At 35.4% G+C, this 27,091-nt stretch overlaps 1 protein-coding gene across 3 annotated transcripts in view; it reads left to right on the top strand.

Moving 5' to 3' along the window:
* Positions 1 to 25,732, top strand: part of LOC127445935 (receptor-type tyrosine-protein phosphatase T-like) — a 365,971-nt gene extending 340,239 nt beyond the window's left edge. For all 3 annotated transcript variants that reach the window (XM_051706455.1, XM_051706454.1, XM_051706453.1), the window contains 7 exons: positions 2,538 to 2,687; positions 8,301 to 8,474; positions 11,653 to 11,784; positions 14,820 to 14,945; positions 17,222 to 17,385; positions 20,247 to 20,382; positions 23,593 to 25,732. In XM_051706455.1, coding sequence (XP_051562415.1) covers positions 2,538 to 2,687; positions 8,301 to 8,474; positions 11,653 to 11,784; positions 14,820 to 14,945; positions 17,222 to 17,385; positions 20,247 to 20,382; positions 23,593 to 23,646 — 936 coding nt within the window. In that variant the 3' untranslated portion in view covers positions 23,647 to 25,732. The remainder of the gene's footprint in view (positions 1 to 2,537; positions 2,688 to 8,300; positions 8,475 to 11,652; positions 11,785 to 14,819; positions 14,946 to 17,221; positions 17,386 to 20,246; positions 20,383 to 23,592) is intronic.
* Positions 25,733 to 27,091: the final 1,359 nt, after the last annotated feature.

The following is a 27,091-nucleotide window of genomic DNA, read 5'->3' as shown; positions in this document are numbered from 1 at the left end:
AATGCTTTGCATGGGAATCGACAGGGAGAGTATATGTTCAAATTAAGTGTCATTTTATGTGTCTTTGTGGAAGATGAATATAAAGGGGAAGACTTGTTAGTGTTTTATGTTTTCTTATGTTGAGATTTAGATGAATTTCTGTTATTTTGTAGATTTGGGAGTTACAATCATGGTGAAAAATATAGCTTGAGCCTATGTTTAGGACAGATACATTTTGAGTATTCTACAAATTGCTTTGTCCATTAAGCAATTGCTGTGCTAACCATAGCTTAGTGACAAATTTGTACTCGTGTTTTTCACCAGCATATGTTTAGCATGCTAACATTTCCTGTCTTTGCTAAGATATCACTAAAATCATTTCATTTGAGTTATTTTGACTGGTTAAATTTTGTTGGGTTTATTTGATTCAGTTAGGTTCCCTTTACTTGAAGTATTTATGTTGAAATGACATGATAAATTTGATTTAAGAAATCTAATTTCAAACATGTGTAACCACTGTCAATAACTGAATCAAGTTCAGCCATAGAGTAATTTTTTTTCATCTTATGTAAGATCGCCACATTTATTTACACCGTTTAAGTTAAAAAGCACTTCAACTTTTAAAAATATGTTTCAAGACACCTGCATGCTGTTATATTCATTGTGCTGCGTCTAGCTTTTTCTTTCTTTTTTTTTTTTTTTTTTGAAAGATTGCGTATGGACTGAACGGCTTCTTAGACTATGATCTGCCCTGTGACCAATGGGTTTGGCTTGACTATGCTTAGATTCAGAGAATATTAAATGAGACTATTTTATAATCCACATTTGACTGGACAATCAAAACATTTTTAAGCCATTTTTCTTGGTTTCAGTGTTGGTGTAGTTGCTGTGTTATGGCTTTGTAGGGCAGTATACATCATTGAAAGAAAAAATGAAAGGCAAAATATGATTCATTATTTTGAGTTATTTTTTTTTACATTATTTTAACGTTAGTGCTAACTTTTTCAGTTTTCAAGTCTAAACATTATTTAAATATCAATACTGTATACAAGGCCACATCCACACTAATCAGTTTTCATTTAAAAACTAAATTTTCAGTTTCCTAACATCATCGTTTTTCAAAGTATGCAGTAATGGAGAACGCTTTTAAAACAAAATCACAAATGAATCACACACTATGTCAAATCGACAAGATGTTTTATTCTGTCTATTCTGATATTACAAATTTTGCAGTTGGGATGGCGTGCTTTTAAAAGACTAACACTAAACACACAGCCAGTGATAATGGGTTCTGGGAGGCAATTTATGTCAGCCCACAGCCCCATTCACAGATAATCCTCCGCAGACACAACACAAAGCAATTAATCTTTTAAAAGGCTTTTTGCCTCCTTTGTCCTCGGCCCTCAACAGAAGTGCTCACCAGGTTCTGGAGTAATGGGTGCGAGAGGTCAGGACAGCTTGACTTTAGCTTAGCGTGGATCAAAAGGCCTACATTAACATTCAAAACTTAAGGGGTGATACCCCTTAAGCCGCAGGCATTGTTGAGCTAAAATATAGATAAATCTGGCCCATATTTAGGGCCAAGCTTTAAGGGAGAGTTTAATATTAACTGCAGGAAGGGGATGGTGCTTTGAGTGGCCCCCTGATCTCCTTTTTAAGGCCACAGTTGAAGCGGTTTTAGGTAAATTTCTGCCTCCAAAGGATTTTAACATTAGAAGCTGCAAAGCTGAAATCCTTGTAGAACATCCCTGCAGCAAGATATATTTCACCACCACCAGCAAATTGAGCTTCATGCACTGATGTTCACACACAGTTCTCATACGAATCTTTGCAGGAGATATCGGCTCCATATTTCCCTCATGATTTTCCATCATGCTGTGCAGCATTCACTCTCAGCTAGAGGTCTGGCTCTTAAAACATATGTGTCTTGATGTTTATGAATTATGTAGATTGCCGGCTTTGAAGACTGTGAACGTTTATATCAAGCCTTAATAATTCTAGAGAGTGATGTTGCTTTTATTATGATAAATTTGGCGCTAAAATGTCTAAGGGAGGTTTTCTCATGTGGACAATTTTATTCTCATGTGTTTATTTTAATTGAAAACAATAATTTTAAATCAGTGAGATTTGTCTTCATTTTGATTGCACTGTGAATCTAATATTGCTTAAGCTTTAAAATAATAAACTGATTAAGTAAAATGCAACATATCCTATCTAAACAAGTAATGGTTTTCTATAGAGATGATTTTAAATTGACTGTAAAACTGATGGACCATGGTAATACTGTGTTTGTGGACATCATCATTTGGTAACTCTATGGTATTTTTGGATGTCTTTTGGAGTGCCATGTACAGGGATGTAAATTACTTGCCTTTCAGCTAAAGTCACCTTTTTTAAGCTAACTTAAACACTTATTTGTATGTAAATACCATTATATAAACACATGTATGGTACCATGATATATCAAAGTACCACTGTATTACATGTGATACCGTCACTGTACTATGGTACCATCAAAATACCTTTTTGTAAGGGGTTTTCTATATTTCTCTGTGCAGGAGCAGTATGTGTTTGTGCATGATGCCATTCTAGAAGCGTGTTTGTGTGGGAACACAGCGATTCCAGTTTGTGAGTTCAGAGCCATCTACTACAACATCAGCAGATTAGACCCTCAAACCAACTCCAGTCAGATCAAAGATGAATTTCAGGTAAGAAATCTTCTGACACTGGGCCTTCCCTATCAAAAATGTACAATCATAACCATTCCACCAAAATATATATATATATTTTTTTAAAACAAAATGTTTTATTGATTTGAGAAACTACAACAATACTGATCAACAATAAATCAATAAATAGACAAGACAATATCTATTAATACAATATTGTTTAAACGGCAACAAAAACAAATAATATACTGTATATAATATACACTACCGGTCAAAAGTTTTGAAACACTTGACTGAAATGTTTCTCACGATCTTAAAAATCGTTTGATCTGAAGGCGTATGCTTAAATGTTTGAAATTAGTTTTGTAGACAAAAATATAATTGTGCCACCATATTAATTTATTTCATTATAAAACTAAAATAAAAAATAAAAAATAAAAAAGTTTTTGAAATCGATGACTTGGACCAAATAATAAGGAAAAGCAGCCAATAAGTGCCCAACATAGATGGGAACTCCTTCAATACTGTTTAAAAATCATCCCAGGGTGATAACTCAAGAAGTTGGTTGAGAAAATGTCAAGAGTACATGTCTGCAAATTCTAGGCAAAGGGTGACTACTTTGAAGATGCTAAAATATAACACAGTTTTGATTTATTTTGGATTTTGTTTAGTCACAACATAATTCCCATAGTTCCATTTATGTTATTTCATTGTTTTGATGACTTTACTATTATTCTAAAATGTGAAACAAAATTATAATAGAGAATGAGTAAGTGTTTCAAAACTTTTGACCGGTAGTATATATATATATATATATATATATATATATATATATATATATATATATATATATATATATATATATATATATATATAGGTAATTATATACAGTATTTGTATTATATATATATTATCTATATATACACATGAATATACTGTATATATAGATACATACAGTACATATATACAGTTGAAGTCAGAAGTTTACATACACCTTAGCAAATACATTTAAACTCAGTTTTTCACAATTCCTGACATTTGATCGTAGAAAAATTCCCTGTCTTAGGTCAGTTAGGATCACTACTTTAATTAAAGAATGTGAAATGTCAGAATAATATTAGAGAAAATTATTTATTTCAGCTTTTATTACTTTCATCACATTCCCAGAGGGTCAGAAGTTTTCATACACTTTGTTAGTATTTGGTAGCATTGCCTTTAAATTGTTTAACTTGGGTTAAACATTTTGGATAGCCTTCCACAAGCTTCTCACAATAAGTTGCTGGAATTTTGGCCCATTCCTCCAGACAGAACTGGTGTAACTGAGTCAGATTTGAAGGCCTCCTTGCTCGCACACGCTTTTTCAGTTCTGCCCACAAATTTTCTATCGGATTGAGGTCAGGGCTTTGTGATGGCCACTCCAACACCTTGACTTTGTTGTCCTTAAGCCATTTTGCCACAACTTTGGGGGTATGCTTGTGGTCATTGTCCATTTGGAAGACCCATTTGCAACCGAGCTTTAACTTCCTGGCTGAGGAGTTGAGATGTTGCTTCAATATATCCACACAATTTTCCTTCCTCATGATGCCATCTATTTTATGAAGTGCACCAGTCCCTCCTGCAGCAAAGCACCTCCACAACATGATGTTGCCACCTCCGTGCTTCACGGTTGGGATGGTGTTCTTCGGCTTACAGGCCTCACCCTTTTTCCTCCAAACATAATGATGGTCAATATGGCCAAACAGTTAAATTTTTGTTTTATCAGACCAGAGGACATTTCTCCAAAAAGTAAGATCTTTGTCCCCATGTGCACTTGCAAACTGTATTCTGGCTTTTTTATGGCAGTTTTGGAGCAGTGGCTTCTTCCTTGCTGAGCAGCCTTTTAGGTTATGTCGATATAGGACTCGTTTTACTGTGGATATAGATACTTGTCTACCTTTTTCCTCCAAAATCTTCACAAGGTTCTTTGCTGTTGTTCTGGGATTGATTTGCACTTCTCGCACCAAACTACATCTCTAGGAGACAGAATGTGTTTCCTTCCTGAGCGGTATGATGGCTGAGTGGCCCATGGTGTTTATACTTGCATACTATTGTTTGTACAGATGAACGTGGTACCTTCAGGCATTTGGAAATTGCTCCCAAGTATGAACCAGACTTGTGGAGGTCCACAATTTTTTTTCTGAGGCCTTGGCTGACTTCTTTTGATTTTCCCATGATGTCAAGCAAAGAGGCACTGAGTTTGAAGGTAGGCCTGAAAATACATCCACAGGTACATCTCCAATTGACACCAATTAGCCAATCAGAATCTAATAGGCTAATTGCCTAAAGGCGTGACATAATTTTCAGCAATTTTCCAAGCTGCTTAAAGGCACAGTTAACTTAGTGCATGTAAATTTCTGACCCACTGGAATTGTGATATAGTCAATTAAAAGTGAAACAATCTGTCTGTAAACAACTGTTGGAAAAATAATTCATGTCATGCACAAAGTAGATCTTTTCAAAACTATAGTTTATTAATATTAAGTCTGTGGAGTTGTTAAAAAATGAGTTTTAATGACTTCAACCTACTGTATGTAAACTTTTGACTTCAACTGTACATACATACAGTACATACATACATGCATACAAGTGTGCATCCCCCTTGCTGAATCTGCAAGATGTTTATCTTTTACAAAAACATAAGAAGGATCATGAAAAATGCATTTAGTTTTTTTTATTTAGTACTGCTCTGATGAAGCTATTTGACACAACATGTATTTAGATATATTCCTCAAGACAAAATAATGAATGAATTCAGACAAATGATCCTGTTCAAAAGTTTGTATCCCCTTTGTTCTTAATATGGTGTGTTGCTTACTCGATGATCAATTAGTGTTTGTGTCTTTTGTGATAGTTGTGCATGAGTCCCTGCTTTGAACTGCCCACTGTTCTTAAAAAAAAAATAATAATAATCCTCCATGCACTATACCTCCTTTGCTTTCCCAGCATCTTCTGCACATTTGAGGTCTTCCCAGCAGTGGCTATATAATGTTAAAACACAGCTTTTGACACTTAGGACAATTGAGCAACTTATGCATGACTAGTATTACAAAGGGTGCAAACATTCATTTATGCTAAAGAAGGCAACACACTATATTAACTTATGATTTGTAACTAGTAGCCCCTAAGAAACATGCAAAAAAGAATAATAATATATTATTATTTTTTAGACCAAATAGTTTTCCTAAAACTTGATGTCCACATATGTGGACAGCAGGACTAAGTTGTGAAAGTTTAAATAATACCAAGCTAAAGAAATATTTTTTAATCAAATTACTTATTATGTTTCGGAGTGTTGATTATTCATGTTTTTAAGATGTTACTGACACTACATCAGAAATTAGCATAAGTAATTCTGATTAAAATTTAGGGCCAGCATCATCCAATCATTGCCAACCATGTTAAAATTTAATTTAGCATGAAAAACTCTGAATATGTACTGATTACCATTGTCCCATGTCTGCCAAACATGTTGAGTGGTCCAAACATCATCTGCAGCCTGAAACTGAACTTTTGACTGCATGTTAGGAGTGAATGCACTTGGCAGCATAGGAAAGCTATAGGATGCTCTCTTGCTCCCTAATTATGGAATGATTTAACCTCCAGTTAAGATTCTCAATGTGATAATGCACATTGAATATAGGATATTTTAAGGTAAATGAGCCTATAGTCCATGTACGTGGTCATTGTGTTTAACAGCGTGGTATTTCTCAATATATCTATGAAATAAAAAAAATGGCATATCGGTTGAAACTAGAGACTAATCTTTTGACTCAAACATGTTTTAATGTAAAAACTTAATAAGGTTTCTTACCAGATGTAGTTTTGTTGCCATTTCTCTGAAAGAAAAACTTGGTGTGTCGAAGGTTTAACCCTTTAATAACAGCCTAGAGTGTCCTGAACTGAGATCATCGGTTTAAATGAAATGAAATTATGCATAGTTTATAGCGAAGCCATAACGTAATGTCCACGCATGTGGATGCTGGGTCTCAGGAGGTTAAGAACCATGGAGATGTAAACTTTTGAACAGGATTATTTGTGTAAATTGTTATTATTTTGTCTTGCTTCTGAAGGGCAGTACCTAATAAAAAATATGATCTTGTATCTCTTATATTTGTATAAATTCTGAAAGGGATGTGTAAAGTTATGAGACATGAAACATTTATGATCAATTTTTGAGTTTATTTTGAAATACTTTGACTTTTGGTATCTTGGCAAATTTGAGCACAGTTTGAGACATTGTTGAGATCTCATTTGAAACTCTAGAGGAGACACATGTAAGATAACTAGGCCTTTTCCTCAGGATATCAATATCCTCCATTTTCGCTCCATTATATCTCATTACGGTGTAGGTAGGAGAAACAATTAAGATACTAAAGAGATCTCATTTGTAAATGTTCTTCTCTGTGGGTGGTAAAACAGTAGGAACAGTACATTACACGGCCAGCCCACGTGGGCGTCTAATTTACTGAATCCTCCAAGGTTTTTTTCACCGATTGACAGAACTGTATTATGGCTAAAGGCCCCGCAGCTATTTCTAACAACTTTATCAAGCTCTCATGAGGCAGAGGTGTGATTTTTACCATTCTCTTAAATTCCAAGTGCTTTTGAATAAGTAAATCGGCAAAACTGAGGCAGCTTCCATAACACATTAAGTTGAGGAAGGTGAGTAAAGATACGGTGACTCAGACATCTGGGGAAAAATGCTTTTTACGAGCCATTGGCAAGCTGCTACTGCCTCATAAAGCCCAGAGCTAAGCTATTTCTTTTCACGGTGCCTTTATGTTTTGTATTCCCTGTGAAATGAGTGAGCCACTGCCATCTGAGGGGAAAAGAAGCCTCAGATATGTGAGATGTCTCATAAAATATGATGAATATGTTTCTATCTTTCTTTCCTCCCAGATCTTTCATTTTCTATCTACCGCTACATCTCTCTGTCTTGTAAGCCATTTTTAACTGTCTCTCTCTTTTCAACAGTCTCTCCCTCTCTCTCAATCTCTCAGTCTGTCTTATACATAAGTAATGACTGACCTTCAGTTTAGTAAAATATTTGCTTTGGTTGTGGTTGGACCAGTACTTTAAAACCGCTTGAAATTGGTTTTTAGAAAGACCAATAGCTGCTTTATGTTTGCAAGCAAGTTTTAGTGATTTCATTTGGGGGGTTGTTTCAAATTTTAAAGGTACAGTGGGTTTCAAATGTCTTGAGACTGCATTGAAAATGTGGAATTTAAAGTGGAATTTAAGCCTAGACATAAGTTTTAGGATTTTGAAGAAAAAAAAATTGGAAAAAAAAAAATTTCTAGGTCACTAATCAAGTAAGCAATTTGTGACGTTGATTTCCTTGCTTCCATTGAGGCACACAAGATGCTCTTTGGAATATTCTCAATTGGGATGATCAGGTTTTGCAACTTGAGTGCATGCTGTCATTAAAGCAAAAAGAAGACATATCAAATAAGACATTCTGAAATTCTTATAATTTTTTTATTCAACTTTTCACTCAAACTGTTATGCTGATAATATCATTTGTAATGAAAAAAAACAAAACAGCAAATGGTCTAAGATTGTTGGACCCCACTGTGTGATACAATCCTTCTTAACTCTTCTGTTTTATCTCAGACTCTGAATATAGTAACACCTCGTGTTCGTCCAGAGGACTGCAGCGTGGGATTGCTTCCACGTAACCACGATAAAAACCGCAGCATGGACGTCCTCGCAGTGGATCGCTGCCTGCCTTTCCTCATTTCTGTTGACGGCGAGTCGAGCAATTACATAAACGCAGCGCTAATGGACGTAAGTTCTTCAGCTCTCTAATGTAAAAGTCTGTCATCATTTACTCACCCTCTTGTAGTTGCAAACACATTTGAGGTTTTTCTTCCATGGAACACTAACAGAAGAAGTTTAGTAGAATATCCTAGTAACAGTGAGTGTGTTTACATGCACACCAATATGCTGATAACTACCAAAAATCTGCTTATTCAGAGACATGAAACCTTCGGGTTCTTCTCTGCTTTTGACATCAAAACATAAACAATCATCCACAAAACACTTGCACACATTGGATAAACTGGTATGAATGCCAGTTAAGGTGTTTACATGCAACACATTAAATTTACGTTAATTTATCACATTAAATTTACGTTAATTTATCACGTTTAATTTAAGTTCATTTATCGTTATTAGCTTAAAGAAATTACCCTTCAGTGTAGCATTAAAATCTAATTTATTTTTACTTACAGTGGCAAGAAAAAGTATGTGAACCCTTTGTAAAAAATGTGATTTTCTGCATTAATTGGTCATAAAAAATCTCATCTTCATTAAAGTTACAAGTATAGACAAAGCACAGTGTGCTTAAGCTAACAACACACAAACAATTATAGTCTTTCATGTCTTTATTTAACACATCCCATTAAACATTCACAGTTCTGGGGAAAAAATAAGTGAGCCCCTAGGCTAAAGATGTCAACAAAAGCTAATTAGAGTCAAGAGCTGTCAAACCTGGAATCCAATTAATACAACAAAATTGGAGGTGTGGGTTAGAGATACTTTTTACATTTTGAGTTTGCTATTCACAAGAAGCACCTGCTAACGTGGACCATGCCTTGCAAAAAAGAGATTTCAGAAGACCTACGATCAAGAATTGTTGCTTTGCATGAAGCTTGAAAGGGTTACAAAGTTATCTTGAAGAGCTTAGACATTCATCTGTCCACAATTAGACAAATTGTCTATAAATGGAAACGATTTAGTACTGTGGCTACTCTCTCTAGAAATGGCCATCCAGCCAAGGGGACATTGTAGAATGCTCAATGATTTAAAAAAAATAAAAAAATAAAAAAAAATAAAAGAACCCTAGAGTGACAGCTAAAGAATTGAAGGAATCATTGGAACTGGTTAACATCTATGTTCATGAATCTACTATATAGAAAACATTAAACAGCCATGGTGTCAATGGCAGGACACCACAAATGAAGCCACTGCTTTCCAACAAATATATCGCTGCGTGCCTGAAGTTTGCCAAAGACCACCTTGACACTCCACAATCCTACTGGGAAAATGTTTTGTGGACTGATGAAACTAAGGTTGAATTGTTTGGGAAGAACACACAGCACTACATATGGCATAAAAAAGGGCACCACATACCAATATGATAAAATCCCAACGGTGAAGTACGGTGGAGGGAGCATCATGATTTGGGCCTGCTTCGGGGCATGGATCGCTTGCCATCATTGAGGGAAAAGATGTCCTACAGGATAATGTCTGGGTGGCTGTGTGCCAGCTGAAGCTCAGTAGAAGTTGGGTGATGCAGCAGGACAATGACCCTTATCTCTGAAGTAAGTCCATTACAGAATGGCTTAAAAAAATAAAATCCAGGGTGGCCCAGACTGAACCCAGACCTTAACCCAGTAGAGATACTGTGGAATGACCTCAAGAGAGCTATTCACACCAGACGTCCTAAGAATATGGCTGAGCTGAAGCAGTTCTGTAAGGAAGAATGGTCCAAAAGACCTTCTGAACGTTGTGTAGGACTAATCCGCAGCTACCGGAAAAGCTTGGAGGATCGACCAGTTATTAAATCCAAGGGTTCGCTTACTTTTTCCACAGCACTGTGAATGTTTAATGGGATGTGTTCAATAAAGATATGAAAGATTATAATTGTTTGTGGATTGTTAGCTTAAGCACATTGTGCTTTGTCTATACTTGTGACTTTGATGAAGATTAAATCACATTTTATGACCAAGTAATGCAGAAAACCAGCTAATTCCAAAGGGTTCACATACTTTTTCTTTCCACTGTACTTTGAAATATTGAGCCTAATAAGGCTGTTGTGCCATGATTGACATCAATGTTGAAACTTTTGAGAACCAATGACGTTTGATGTAATCGCCGTCGAACCTGGTATGACGTCTTGAGGTGCCATATTTAAATGAACACGAAGGCAAATGAGATTTGAGAGCTACGGCTGAGAGGAAGACTTTAGGGCACTCTGGTAACATCTGAGTAAACAGAGCAGAACATCCAGGAGATAATACTGTGACAATCTCATATAAACAAAGCAAATTTAACAGAGGACAAGATTAGATAACATCGCTGTAATCTCCACACATAGAACATAATCACACTCGTACCATAATCGACCATCTTCACACAACATCCAGATGTGATAATCAAGACAGCAGACTCATATGGCAGATATAGAACATGATGAAAACAAGAAATAAGTAGCGAATGAAATAAATGGCCAATAATGCAGCATTGATTCAAGGAATACTGGTAGCAATGATTCATGTCATTCAGTCCTTTGGCAAGGTTATCACTGTCACTGAGGCAAATCCACTAAACTGTTGCACTACTTTAGCGCACAGTATGTCATCACAATAACCTGTATCTTATTTGCTAAGCACCCAAAATCCAGTTTAACCAGGCACTAAATGCACTGAAATAGTGCTGTGCCTTGAGTATTTAAATTAAGCCATTCTTTTCAACGCAAACACGCCTCCTTTTTAATGTTAATTGGGCTCATAGATTGAACTTTATTCACAGAAGTTAGTGTTATTTGCCTGGGGAAATAATGTTGCGTTATTACTGCCCACAGAAAGCAGGCGGTAAACAGAATTTTATTTAAAAGAGATGTTTGTGTACATTTTCTAGCTATCACGGCAGCAGTAATTCATCAAATAACGATCAAATGATGGGAAAGAGCATTAAAACCAGCCATATCTAGATTTGCGGTGTAGTCGAACATACTTTTAGCATTTTAAAGAGCCAATTCAGGTGTCTGGATCGCAGCAGTGGAGTGTTGCTTTACAGTTGCGGTAAAGCCGCAATTCATTCTTAATGAATCCTCCCCTTTATTATTTAGTTTAGGCCATTACACGTCAGGCACATTAGGACGTCAGCAGGCCAGGCTCACACACATCTTTAGTGATGGAAGGAAGAGTTATTTTCCTTTTGCTCTTATTGATTGTCCTAGAGCCACAAACAGCCAGCAGCCTTTATCGTAACGCAGCACCCGCTACCCAACACTGTGGCTGACTTCTGGAGGCTAGTTTTCGACTACAACTGCTCAACCATCGTCATGTTGAATGAAATGGATGCTGCACAGGTATGTGATACCCGGAAGGTTGTGAACTGCTTGATCCTCACCTCTATTTGATGTCTATTGTCTGTTGACTATTGGAATTTTTTTTTTTTTTTTTTGGATGGCATAATTTATGTTCCTGATAGTGTTTAACTGTTTTTTTTTTTTTTTTTTAAAGAGGTTGCACAATCCAAATCGGCAATATAAGCCAATCCAAATGTTTTATTTTATTATTTTATTTAATTCAACCTTTGGCTTATTTATAAACATAATTTAACTAGGTTTTTATTTGGGCTGTTGATTTAAAAAATAACACTTTAAAAAAAAAAATGTAATTAAACGTCCCCAGACAGTAATAAGGAATATTCCTTCTATCAGAGAAATTCAAGATTGTAGTATCACCTGTTTTCTCCAGGGGGCAGTAAGTGAAACAGGCAGCTGTATAGGCAATGTGCAGCTTATACAGAGAACAAACCACACTTACTGACCGCAGACAGCACAAGATGAGGATAGTTCTTGCCTTCAAAACACAGCTTGATGGAGCACAAATCCGAAAGCAGGGATCTCAAAATGTGTTTTTCTAAGTTTCAAACTATGTTTAACTTGACACAGCGACCTAAAAACAGTATGTTTATGAAGCAACACAGCCAAAGTGAGATGCTCCAAAAGCGTCTGTCTGACGGAGGTGAACATTTGACGCATCCTTAGAAAAGTCCTTATAATACAGGTGCATCTCAATAAATTAGAATGTCGTGGAAAAGTTCATTTATTTCAGTAATTCAACTCAAATTGTGAAACTCGTGTATTAAATAAATTCAGTGCACACAGACTGAAGTAATTTAAGTCTTTGGTTCTTTTAATTGTGATGATTTTGGCTCACATTTAACAAAAAGCCACCAATTCACTATCTCAACAAATTAGAATATGGTGACATGCCAATCAGCTAATCAACTCAAAACACCTGCAAAGGTTTCCTGAGCCTTCAAAATGGTCTCTCAGTTTGGTTCACTAGGCTACACAATCATGGGGAAGACTGCTGATCTGACAGTTGTCCAGAAGACAATCATTGACACCCTTCACAAGGAGGGTAAGCCACAAACATTCATTGCCAAAGAAGCTGGCTGTTCACAGAGTGCTGTATCCAAGCATGTTAACAGAAAGTTGAGTGGAAGGAAAAAGTGTGGAAGAAAAAGATGCACAACCAACCGAGAGAACCGCAGCCTTACGATTGTCAAGCAAAATCGATTCAAGAATTTGGGTGAACTTCACAAGGAATGGACTAAGGCTGGGGTCAAGGCATCAAGAGCCACCACACACAGACATGTCAAGGAATTTGGCTACAGTTGTCGTATTCCTCTTGTTAAGCCACTCCTGAACCACAGACAACGTCAGAGGCGTCTTACCTGGGCTAAGGAGAAGAAGAACTGGACTGTTGCCCAGTGTTCCAAAGTCCTCTTTTCAGATGAGAGCAAGTTTTGTATTTCATTTGGAAACCAAGGTCCTAGAGTCTGGAGGAAGGGTGGAGAAGCTCATAGCCCAAGTTGCTTGAAGTCCAGTGTTAAGTTTCCACAGTCTGTGATGATTTGGGGTGCAATGTCATCTGCTGGTGTTGGTCCATTGTGTTTTTTGAAAACCAAAGTCACTGCACCCGTTTACCAAGACATTTTGGAGCACTTCATGCTTCCTTCTGCTGACCAGCTTTTTAAAGATGCTGATTTCATTTTCCAGCAGGATTTGGCACCTGCCCACACTGCCAAAAGCACCAAAAGTTGGTTAAATGACCATGGTGTTGGTGTGCTTGACTGGCCAGCAAACTCACCAGACCTGAACCCCATAGAGAATCTATGGGGTATTGTCAAGAGGAAAATGAGAAACAAGAGACCAAAAAATGCAGATGAGCTGAAGGCCACTGTCAAAGAAACCTGGTCTTCCATACCACCTCAGCAGTGCCACAAACTGATCACCTCCATGCCACGCCAAATTGAGGCAGTAATTAAAGCAAAAGGAGCCCCTACCAAGTATTGAGTACATATACAGTAAATGAACATACTTTCCAGAAGGCCAACAATTCACTAAAAAAAATTTTATTGGTCTTATGATGTATTCTAATTTTTTGAGATAGTGAATTGGTGGGTTTTTGTTAAATGTGAGCCAAAATCATCACAATTAAAAGAACCAAAGACTTAAACTACTTCAGTCTGTGTGCACTGAATTTATTTAATACACGAGTTTCACAATTTGAGTTGAATTACTGAAATAAATGAACTTTTCCACAACATTCTAATTTATTGAGATGCACCTGTAAATCTCAGCCTGATTGACAAATTAAACTGCAAAATGGATTGCTGTGAACTGTACACCAATAATAGGCTGTTGTTCAATAATATGGAAATAAATTCTAAAGCCACTTTTTGTATTGTCTTATCAATGCTTTACTTCTCTGCCACAATAATGTAACGCATTTTAATTATCTGAATATATATATTTTTTATATATATATATATATATATATATATATATATATATATATATATATATATATATATATATATATATATATATAAAATATTTGTTATTTGAGGGTCTTTCTCAGTAAATATTTATATATGCGATTAAATAAAAACATTTAATCGGTTGACAGCCTTAGTTTTTATTTATTCATTTATTTATTTTTACCATTGGAATATTTAAGATAATTACTAAATTTTTTATTGATTTATTTAAGCATTTATGCATTTTTTACTCTTAGATTATTATATATTGCACTTGGTTCTCAAATGTACCCACTGAAGGAAAAGAACATTGAAAAATGTATTCTAGAAGATGACAAGCCTAAAATAATCATTACAATAATTTGAGTGAGATTTGAGAATAGATGTTTTTTTGCATGGTGCAAAATGAGTTTTTGAAATTACTTTAAATTACTGAGTTACTTCCATTTTCTCTTGAACTTTTTCAGATTTTAGTCCATGAGTTCTAAATACTTTAATGATTCACATTGTCTGGATGTGAACTTTTTTGCTGTATACTTATTTGCTGTAATTCTTTTCTCGCTGTAGCTCTGCATGCAGTACTGGCCTGAGAAAGGCTCCTGCTGCTACGGCCCCATTCAAGTTGAATTCATATCTGCTGACATTGATGAGGACATTATCAATCGCATTTTCAGGATCTGCAACATGGCACGGGTAAGTGTGGTCAGTGCAGGGGAAGGGGCTGTTGGAATGTGATTGAGTTAATGAAACAGAAATGTATTTATTGATGTCCCTCTCACTCAGTCATTTGACCATTTGCTGATTCACATTCAGACTTCTACTGGTTGGTCAGAGCAGTGCCCCTTGAATTATAAGAGGGGTTGGGGGGTCTGGCCCTCCTAAATAAGGCATGAACCAAAAAAGAAGAAATCAAAGAAAAACATTTGCTGGAGTCTCAAAAAGTATAAATTAGTTAGTTTCAATTCTGTATAAACTATTTCATTACAAGTTAGTTTGAGTGCATATTTTCACCTTGCACTAAATAGATGTTTTCGAACAGAAATCACGTTCGATTTGGTTACCATAGCAACAGTACGCCACTCAACCAATTTCTGTTAGGATCAGTATCAGTCGATACAGCGCATCATCAAATCTTAAGTACTGTACTATTATTTATCACTTTATTTTAGATTTACACTACTAATCCGAAGTTTGGACAAACGTGACTGAATTTATGTGTCTAATGATCTCAGAAACCTTTTGATCTAAAGACTTATGCATAGATGCTTGAAATTAGTTTGTAGACAAATAGAAACTACTCACTGATTTACAAAATGACTTTCTTTTTTTTTTTCTTCTTCTTTTTTTTTTTTTAATGGATGATTTGGACCGGATAGTGAAAGAAAAGCAGCCAAAAGATGTCTAGCATTCATGGGAACTCCTTCAATACTGATTGTTTGAATGTTTTGATTTGTTTAAAAAAAAAAAAGTGTTTTCTTTAACACCAAAATGTAAGTAAAGTCAAAACAAAAGTTATTGTATAATTCACACACTATGCCAGACCAACCTTACCCTGACTCTGTAAAATTATAAGTGAAAATGCAACAGCTCTAAAAAAGATTTAAAAAAAAATCACTTAAGTCACTTTGATTTGGATGACTTCTAATGTGACAGTAAATCAACAGCAGCTTTTGAGAGATTATGACCCTGAGTTAGTGAAGTGAGAAATTATTTTAAGCCAAAAAAATGGGCCACGACTGTAAAGCCATTCCCAATCCAAATTATCACAACACTCAGCACATTTCATGCGTCTTTGAACTTGATTAGTCTTGCTAGCCACATATGCCTGTAATCACTTAAGCGCAATAATCACATAACGATTTGGCCACTGCCCTGCCAATGCTGATATATGCGATGGATCTGTTTTGCGAGACAGATTTTCAGTCGCGCTTTTCGAGTTATATTAGCATTATGTTAGTGCACATTAGGATTTATTAATGACGCTTCACGTGTTCCAGGCATCGAACAACGCAACGAAAGACTCATCCTTTTCCCCAATACTCCTTAACTGCTGGTGACAGGCGATGTTTACCAGGTAGTTACTCTGCGCAAAATAAATAAGTGCCATCAGATATTTTGGTCTTGGAAGATTTTATGAGAAATATTTGCGTTCACATTGAAATATCTGACATTTGATTAAAGACTTAGGTATGTTGGCAAATCTGAGCACAGTCTCAATTTGAGCTCCATTTTGTCTCATTGCTGTCTAGGAGAAATATTTAAGATATTTAAGAGATCTCTTTTATGATTTTCTTTCCAGTGGGGTTTCACTGTTGGGTCACAGTGTGAATACACTCACTGACCACTTTATTAGGAACACCTGTACACCTACTTATTCATGCAATTTTCTAATCAGCCAATTGTGTGTCAGCAGTACAGTGCATCAAATTATGCAGAAATGACCTTCAGTTAATGTTTACATTAACCATCAGAATGGGGAAAATTGTAATCTCAGTGATTTCGACCATGGCATGATTGTTGGTGCCAGATGGGCTGGTTTGAGTATTTCTGTAACTGCTGACCTCCTGAAATTTTCATGCACGACAGTCTCTAGAGTTTACTCAGAATGGTGCCAAAAAAGAAAACAACAACAACAACAACAACAAAACATCCAGTGAGCAGCAGTTCTGTGGACGGAAATGCCTTGTTGTTGAGAGAGGTCAACGGAAAATGGCTAGAATGGTTCGAGCTGACAAAAAGGCTACAGTAACTCAGATAATCACTCTGTACAATTGTGGTGAGAAGAATATCATCTCAGAATGCACAACCCATTGAACTTTGAGGCAGATTGGCTACAACAGCAGATGACCATGTCGGGCACTTTTATTAGGACCGTAGTTTTCCTAATAAAGTGCTCAGTGAGTGTATATGAGTTCACACAAATGGTTTACAGACCAAAATTCTTTAAACTGGTTCTGTTCTACTTCCAGCCTCAAGACGGCTATCGACTGGTGCAGCATTTCCAGTTCATTGGCTGGCCGGCGTACAGAGACACACCGCTGTCCAAACGGTCCATTCTGCAGCTGGTCAGACGACTGGCCAAGTGGCAGGAGCAATATGATGGAGGAGACGGCCGCACGGTAGTCCACTGTCTGTGAGTGTCACAACCAAAGCAACTCAACCGCCTATAGCCTAAAACAAAACTACAAATCAAATTTAGGAATTCTGTGAAGCTGTTCATGATCATATTCTAGTTCACTCATGTAATCAATTTAAAATGACTTGGAATACAGCACACAAATCATGTGGACTACTTTTATGTTGCTCATTTCTCCTTTTTGGAGCTTGACAGCCACCGGTCACCATCCATTTTCACTGTAGGGAAAAGAGCAGCGTGGACATTCTGTTAAATAACTACTTTTGTGTTACATGGAGGGGGACAGAATACATGTTTCAGGTGGCATGCAGGGGATTAGATAATTAATTTGGTAACACTTTATTTTAGGGATCCGAAATTAGACAGTAATTAATGACTAATAATTGGTCTTGTAAGGGACTAGTTAAGGACTTGTTTAGAATTATAAGATATTTATCAAGCCTTTATTTACTGATTTCTTACCCTTGCCTAATAGCCTCATTATATTTATTTTTTTCCTAACAATGAACTTAATAGGTAAAAAACAAAAGAAACCAATAGCTTGTAAGGTGCAAAAATACATCATTTATAGGTTCTCATTACACTGTGTGTATGTGCAGCTTATAAGTATAAAATAAATAGGCAGAAGGTAGAGACTTTTGTTGCTTAGTGTAAATAGTAACAAAAAGCATCTTCTTTGCATTAAGTGCAAATATTGTTAGATGCTATTTGCACCCTTAATTAAATACTACCATAGAGTATAGGGATATCAACATGTTTATTGTGCTTATTTAGAGTCCCACAGACACCCTTCACCAACCCCTAACCCTAAACCTAACCTTTCCTGCTTTGTTGAAATGCTATGTACATTCTACATTATTTTATACTTAGAAGCCGCACATTCACACAGAGTACTGATAACCTATAAAGGATGCCATTTACATCATACTAGCTACTGATATGTTTTGTTTTTTGCTAATAAATCCATTATGACAAAAGCAAATGTAAAGGGGCTACAAAGCAAGAATAAGAAATCAGCCAGTAATGGCTTATTAAATACTTTATAATGCCCAAAAAATCCATAACTTGTCACTTACAAGTGTAATTATTAGTCATGAATTACCATCTAATTTCTGATCCCTAAAATGAAGTGTTACCATTATTCTTTTATTTTTGGGTTAATTATTCCTTAATTATCAAACAGGATACAATCCAAAATAATAATAATAATAATTATATATATATATATATAAAACTAAAAACCATTCGGTATAGAATCCTAGATTAAAACGGCAGTTTTGAAAGTATAAAGGATAAAAAAGTTCAGCTGGTGAGCCAAGGACAATTTTATCACTGTCACAAATTAAAGGCAGGCAGTCATTCTTATTAAAGTAATAGTGATATTTTGCAAACCGCAATATTCACTTTGAAGAAGATTTACTTTCTTCCTACTTAGTGGGGTTTGCTAAGGCATGTGCCACTATTATTAATGCTTATTGTTTGTTTTAAATCTTTAAAGTTATGTATGAATCATGCTGCCTGTTCAGGAAAGGTGGGCTATTACCTTTCTAAGGGGTTAGACTTATGATTTTGGCCTGACAGATGAGAAAAAAAATAATTTAGACCAACATTGAAAGGAGGGACCCGAGTCATATCTAGAGACCAGGGGTAAGCTCTTTTGACTTGGGCCAGTAAGCAAACATATCATAGGACTGCCAGTAATCACATGTGAAATTTCCAAAAGATCAGTGGTACAGTTCTTTGATTTTAAATTGTGAAACAACTGCTAAAAATCACCCTTAACATGACAATTATTGCTGTAGTATTTTTCTAAAGAGTCCTAAAGATAATACATAATGTTCAGCCAGCGGGTTCAGGGCAAACACAACCCTCAGTCCATTTTGCTTTATTAACCTTGGTGTCCTCCCATGTTTTATTTAGCATATTCCCATCTCAGCTTTGAATGTGCTGGTTAGAGAATATACTTTGTTGTAATGACTGACTTGAATTCTAAACAATGCATAATATCACATCCAGATACTTCAGAGCCAGGAAGGGACAGGCTTAGGCTTACGCTTTGCTTTGCGTGAATATAAAAAAATAAAAAAATAAAATAAAAAAATAAAAATACTAAAGGAAGAGTCCTTAGCTTTAATGGTTAAGACCATTGTAAAAGTGTGAGGCACACTAAATGTTCTAACTTACACTTTAAAAGGACCTATAGTTTAAATTATTTTATTGTTAGTGGTACATGCCTTTTTAATGAACCTTTTACAGAGGCTAGATTCCTAGCCAGTTCGCATAGTCAGACTTTTGACATTGGCATGTCCTGGAACTACCTACTTTGACTGGAGAAGATTGTTTGACAGACATGTAAAGCGACCATCTGCAGAGAAAGACTAATGTTTCGAGAAATCAACCACAAATGCTACATAAACACTCATGTCATGATGAGTACTTAAAGTTGAAGTGTAATTTCTGCACCACTAGTGGCACTAAATGGAATTGCAAAAATAAAAAAGAGAAATAATTGTTTCCTTAGAGGATTCTCATTGTTCGGACAAATAGATAACCCCACCCCAAATGTATGCCATTGGCATAGCCAGAAGTTGAGATGTCGGGCCACTCAAATAAACTGAGAAATGTTTTGAGCTACAGTGTTTACATATTTCTGGGGAGAATCTATTTATGAATAGCTTATTTATTTTTGAACATTAAGCTAAGTATGAGAAAGTATTTAATTATTGAAAAGTACAAACTACACCTTTAAGGGTGGAACTGTAAGGCCTATGATCTTCAGTACTGTAGCACAAGTCAAGCTGTGAAGTTATGGGGTATTTGGTTTGTTTATCATGCTTTATTTTTGTTTATGTGTTCAGGACTGGTGGAGGACGTAGCGGGACCTTCTGTGCCATCTGTAGCATCTGTGAGATGATCCAGCAGCAGAACATCGTGGACGTGTTCCACACAGTGAAGACGCTGAGGAACAACAAAGCTAACATGGTGGAGACAATGGTGAGTTAAATGCATGTTCCAAGTCATCTTTCTTAAAGTAGAAAAAACCTAACCTAAACTAGTGTATGTGACAGCAGAGCTCTACCAAGACTGTTGGCAAGGAGCGTCTTTCGCTGACTGTGTAAATTAAATTTAAGTGTGTTATTTCATGGAATGTTCTTGATTAAATCCAAGTTAAGCTCTATCAACAGGATCTGTGGCATGTTGTCGATTCCTACAAAAGATAATTTCAAGTTGCTCCTCTCTTATGATGTTTTACAGTACTGCACTTACAATGGAAGTCTAAGGATTCCAGCGGGTTTAAAAGCAAAAATGTGAAAATAATTTTTGTTAACCTCCTGAGACCCGAGCATGACTGCTGTGTGCATTTTCCATTTCCCTTTTTGATTTATTACTAGTAGCACCTAATAAACATGTAAAAAAAAAAAAACAAATCTACAGCAAATAGTTTTCTTAAAAATTGATGGCAACATATGTGGACAGCGGGACTAAGTTGTAAGATGTTAAATAATACAGAACTATAGAAAGTCTTTTAAAAAATTGTTTATTAGTTTTCCAGGATTGTTGGTTATTCATGTTTTGAGACGTCACAGACAGTACATCAGAAATTAGCATAATTAATTCTGATTCAAAGTAATGGCCAGCATCATCCAATCACTGCCAAACATGTTAAAAATTATACATTATAAACTCTGAATCTATATACTGACTACCACTGTACCATGTCTGCCAAACAGGTTGAGTGGTCCAAACATCATCTGAAGCCTGAAACTGAAGTTTTGGTCGAGTTTTAGGAGTGAATGCACTATGCTTCCTTGTTCCCTTGCTCCCTATTTAGTGAATGACTTAACCTCCAGTGTGCTGTATGTCTGCACTGGTCTCAGAACAGTTTGAAATGTACATTTTTTTAATCCTAATTCCATATAAAGCCTCTGAAAGCAACATGTTTGAGCTTTTGGATGAACCTATTGATTCTCAATGTGATAATGCACAGAAATATAGGATTTCTAAGGGAAAAAATGCGCTAAAGTACACATTAGTGTACATTGTGCTTAACAGTGTGGCATTCCAAGATAAATCGCTCAATTGTAAAAAAAAAAAAAAAAAAAGAAAAGAAAAAAGGCATATCGGATGAAAATAGAGACTCTAATCTTTTGACTCAAACAGGTTTCAGTTTAAAAACTTAATTAGGTTTCTTACCAGATGTCGTTTTTTTGGAGTTTCTCCCAAAGACAAAGTCCGCTGTGATCAGCACCATGTTGTTTTGTCACACAGCTCCATACAACTCTGTACAAAAATGTGTTGTCTAAAATGTTCTTTATTTTGTGGGACTACTATTCTTGGTGGATAAACTTCTCGTAGGGCAATGTAATTAGGTTACCGACGTAGTTTTTGTGAATGGATGTAAACAATCACTTTCTGGTATCCTTGCCCATGTAATGCAAAAGTAACCAGGTTTATCCGCTTTACATGGTCATGACAGGAGTTGAAAAATGGTATAACTGCACAGACAAGGTTAGTAAATAATTATATCACACTTGTCTCATTTTAACATGTATAATGTATTAGGGTTAGGGTTATACTTTCAAAACAGTGTGTATTTTTTTTCCAGCACAATGTCTTGCCACATAGATCTATATCATGACACAGTCTTTGCTTGTTTCTACAAACTGTGGTTGAGCTTACCTTTTACTGAATCTGGAACATTCCTAAGAATCTGGAATCCATGAGAAGACTCTGAATTCAGTATTCAGATAAGATTTTCAAGTATTGCTCATGCCACTAATTTGAATAAAGGCTCCTTCTGTCTGGAGTACTCCACTTACTGTACGTAACTTGAGCAAATCAGAAGTCTTCTCCACTGTGCACATTTTACTCGATGGGGTCCCTCCATGTGGTTCTGTCCACACTGGCCTCGGTTCTGTAACAGGTGGAGACTATAAAGTGGTCACATATTCAGATAGCTGCTTACAACAGGTAGTTTGTTGAAATTCCTAATGGCTGTTCCACTTAAAGAAACAGTACCACCCTCAGCGTGTTTGTGCCAGAAAAAGAGCATAATTATTCCCTCACCCCTGAGACAGACAGCTGCAATTTCTGCAGTGGTGGTGGCATCTCCAATTCTGAGAGAACGTCTTGTGTCTAATAGGTGGCCATTGCAGGTGCAATTAGACATCTGTCCCTGCAGCTCTTCCACTGATTGCACTTGAAGCATCACGCTCAGCACAAGTGGAAAAACACACAGCTGTGAATCCAAAATGAGCCTAAACTCCAGGACGAAAATAGGACTAACATCAGTGTACACACAGTCATGAAAAAACATGGAATTTTTAAATGGAAATTGCTTAAGTGAATATATTTTTCCTAGTTATGCTCGGCTCTAAAATATTTCATTGGCTAGATATTCTAATTGGTGAATGATATCTCAATATTAAAAATATTTTAATTGTAATTTTTTAGCAATTACATATGTCTGGAAAATATTTTAATGTAAAAAATATATATAATAATGTTATTATTTATTAATTTTTAAAATGAATAAAGTCTTGGAAATATCTCAAATGAATATATTTTTCCTAGTTATGCTCGATTCTAAATTATTTATCAGTTTGAAATTCATATTTGTGAGTGAAATACCTATAAAATATATACAAAATAAATCTATGAAATATTTTAAAAAAAAAAATCCTTATCCACTAATCACAAAGGAACAGACAAGTTAATTTATATATAAAATAAAGTGTTCATTTTATTATTTATAAATTGTATTATGTAAATGTTTATAAATTAATAAAGTCTTCTAAAAATATCTAAATGTAACTAATTTTTTTCCTAGTTATGCTCAGTTCTAAAGTATTTAATCAGCTTGAATTCCTATTTCTGAGTGTAATCTCTATTATACACACATATGCATATGTATTATACATTTATTATAAAATAATACATGTATTATTTTTAAGAAATCCCAATTTAGTAAATCCCAAACAACCGGAAATGTTTTGGTCAAAAGGTGTGGAACTTTTGTAATGTCTTCATGGCTAATGACCCTATTTTCCATTTTGTGTTTCCTAAATAAAAATGACAGTATAACTGTAACTGTAATGTTTTATTAATGTTGGGGTGAAAGGGGAAATGCACATAGAGTCCTTTGAGCACATTCTACCTTTGAACTGGTAATTCATTTTCACCTTTGCTTCTGTGTTTATTTAGGAGCAGTACAAATTCTGTTATGAGGTGGCTCTGGAGAGCTTGAATTCCTTCTAAACATATGAAAGGTTGAGACCAGGTGAAGAAGAGAGAAAAACAAGCCAGGCAATTTAAAAATGACATCTCAACTTATCACAGACTGATCCTCTGGAATGAGAACAGGAGAGAAAAGTTCAACTCTCGGCTCGGGTTCAGTGTAAAATACTGTATAAATAAAACAAAACCTTTTTTTTGCCCTTTCTTTCTTCTTCTGTCAATGTCCAGCATCAGAGCGTGTACGTATCCTGGACCGTGAAGTACAGTCTTTTTCTTTTTTAGCTATACGCCTTGAATGTTAAACCCTATCAATGGTGAAAAAAAGGTTCTTTCTACATGCCAGCTGGGAATTACCAAATAGACTTTCCCTGAGCTATATGTACAGATTTAAAGAAAATACAAAAAACACGACAAAGCTTAAGCGAATTTGCAGGGAAACACAGGACAGATATTTTTGTTATTCTGATGATTTTGTGGTTCCTCTCTTTGGTGCATTTTCTCTGCCTGATATATCATACATGTATGCAGTTTGCCTACAGACCAACATACCAATGTTCCGTTCATTCGAAGGTTTTAGCTTTTGGGTAATTTGTTCTAGTGCTATTTCTGTTTCTTTTCTTTTAGTATTTGTTCTTTATAAAAACAGTTGTTGCCATTTTGGTTTTGTCTTTCTTGATATAGGCAGTGAATGTTAAAGATTAAAAGTGTATCTAGAGTATTTTCTGTTTTGTCATTTGCACTATACGTCTTTTACCTCCAAGGCTGAATCGCACGAAAACTGTCAAGAACGTGTCCAGGTCATGTTTCACCCCAAAATTATATATATATATATATATATAAATGATACTTTGCATAAAAAAAGATAAGCCTATTTTCGGACCATCAATATTTTGACTATTAAGCAGGCACCCCCTAAATTCACAGTAATATAAATATAATTTAAATTGCAAAGTACGTGTGTAAAGTACAATTGCAATGGGATGGTAGAATTTGTTGTATTGAATTGAATTTATACTTATTTTAATCAAACAAAATGACTGATTATCATTTCCACGGTATTAGAGTAATGAGAATTAGATTTAGTTTTTCATGTTATAGTACTAAATATTTATTGAAAGTTTTTTTTTTTTTTTTTACGGTAATGAAAATTTGTGAGAAAATGTGCTGAATTGTCATTAAAATAATGTCACAATGCAAAAAATCTTAACGGTCCAAAAAATTGAAAAATGTTACAAATTTATGCAAAATATAATGTCTTATTTTTTCTTTTGATTTTAAGGGCAAAATATGAATCGGGTATTTCTTTGTGAGATTCGTCCCCAAGTCTATATGTATTTGTATATCCTGTTGCATCATTTGATTTGAAGGGCCATATTCTGATGTTCAAACATTTAACGGTGGAAAGACTGCCACCAAATCACAGACAAGATGCATATTAGGAACATTGTGCACGCAACAGTTTTTACTAATAAAATAGCTGGCATTGCAACAAAACAACTCTTTGCTAAACTAGTATTTGGTTCAGTGACTCCTTAAGCTTTGAAAAGACTATCCCTGGCTGTCTACAATTTTCAGTGTAATTAAAACAAAAGCAAATCAACGAGTTGTAAATCCAAGAGTTTTGCACGAAAACTGTGACAACTGTGATTTCTGTTTCTTGAACTGCTAAAACATGTATTTTGAAGAATATGTGTTCTTTAGAATGTTTTGCTAAAAAACAGCCATTACACAATGGTTACGGTTCTTACAACCTAAGTTTTTTTGGTTAGAAATGCTCTATTTAGAGTGAAAGGAAAAGAAAACTATTCTGATTTGTAACAATTTTTTGTCTTTTTTTATTATTATTTTCATGAATTCACTGCCTGCTTTTTATTTGACTTTGCTATACATGTATTTGTACATTTGTTTGTTCAGTTATTATTTATCATTTGTTTGTCTAGCAAAGTGGTATGTAGAGCTGGTGATTTAATTGTCATGGTGGTTCTGTTGCTTGGAATTGTGATAAGATTAATAAAGGGACCAAATGTTGAACAGCAACTTTACATCAGCACTGAAATTCTGTTCTTTCTTTGAATCTGTGAAGGTCGAGTTTCCCCACAAAAGAGTGTTCCCTCAGTCCCGAGGAATGATAGTTGAACATCTGCAGAGCTTTAAAATCCCACAAATACAGAGAGAACTGTTATAGGGTTGTTCTCAGAAAACGGTGCCATTTGTACCTTAAATTTCATGCATTTCTTTTATTTTTTTTTATCCTTTTTAATTTGTAAAATGTATGCTATACCACATTATGGGCAAAAAAATTCCATCACAGGTGTGCATTTATCTGCATTTTACAATGGCTTTCTTCATCTCATTCAATCAGAATTTAGAGCTGGAACTATCCATTTTATACTGTAACTTTTAACAACTTTTTATTAACTCATTAATTAATTAAGCTGCTGGACTCTAAAGTTTTTTTTTTTTTTTTTTTTTTTTTTTTTACACAAAAATGTAAAATTATAATATTTATTTCCACTCTTTGAATCAAGGTCATGTGACAACCATGTTTATTGTTGCAGTCTTACTGATTGTGTACAGCTTGATCTTATGAAATTACTGATTGTGGCATTATTTTTGCAAAATGATATTACGTGGTTCCTTACATGTATTGCGGCAGTTCCAAGGTAAAATATGCACTGTGTGGCCCCAAAATCAAGTTGAATGTTCTCTCAAACAGATAAGGTTTTTAAAGTTAAAGCTTTGTCGAGTTTTAATCAACAAAACTGACCTCCCTACCATAAACCTAACCGATAGTGTCAAATGTGACTTTCTGCTCACTTGTCGTCTCATCGACTCGTATGCGCTTCAGGACTCGTACCCCAGTCCTTTACTTCGTAAAACCGCTAAACTAAGATATAACAATAACATATTGTTGAAATCCACAAGGTCATTATAGTGACAGTGCTCTCAGTAGACTGTGTTGATCTCCTCTGCCCACATCCCTAACATTAACAGGATTTACATCAAAGACAGTGAGAACACTGGAGGGTAAAGGTGCTTCTTTAAGTAGTGAAGAGCCTGACTGCAGCAGACTCATAAAGACTGATGAGATTCACTCCAGACTCCCAAGTACAGAAAGAACCTGACACTGCTGGCTTTGATGTCAAATAAATAAGTGAGCCAGGGATATCTGATTAAAAAAAAAGCAGCACATCTTCTTTACATAGTTTTTACCACTATTTCCTATTTTTATTGCGTCTTACTGAGCATTACTGGGGAGTAACTGACTAAAAGTAGCAATGCTACAAGGTGGAAAGGTTTAATTTTGTGCTACTAGCATGACCAAATAGAGTTACAAAAATAATGACTAATACTACTGTTTCTGCTGTAACTTTATATTACAAAAATAGTAAGAATATTGCTATTCTGAACATAACCAGTGACTATTTCCAGCCTGGTCTCATGAAATTTACATATTCATTGCAAC

Source organism: Myxocyprinus asiaticus, chromosome 9 (assembly GCF_019703515.2).
Source record: "Myxocyprinus asiaticus isolate MX2 ecotype Aquarium Trade chromosome 9, UBuf_Myxa_2, whole genome shotgun sequence".
Classification (NCBI taxonomy): Eukaryota; Metazoa; Chordata; class Actinopteri; order Cypriniformes; family Catostomidae; genus Myxocyprinus; species Myxocyprinus asiaticus.
The sequence above is the reverse complement of the archived record's forward strand: the minus strand, read 5'-3'. Positions and strand labels throughout refer to the sequence as shown.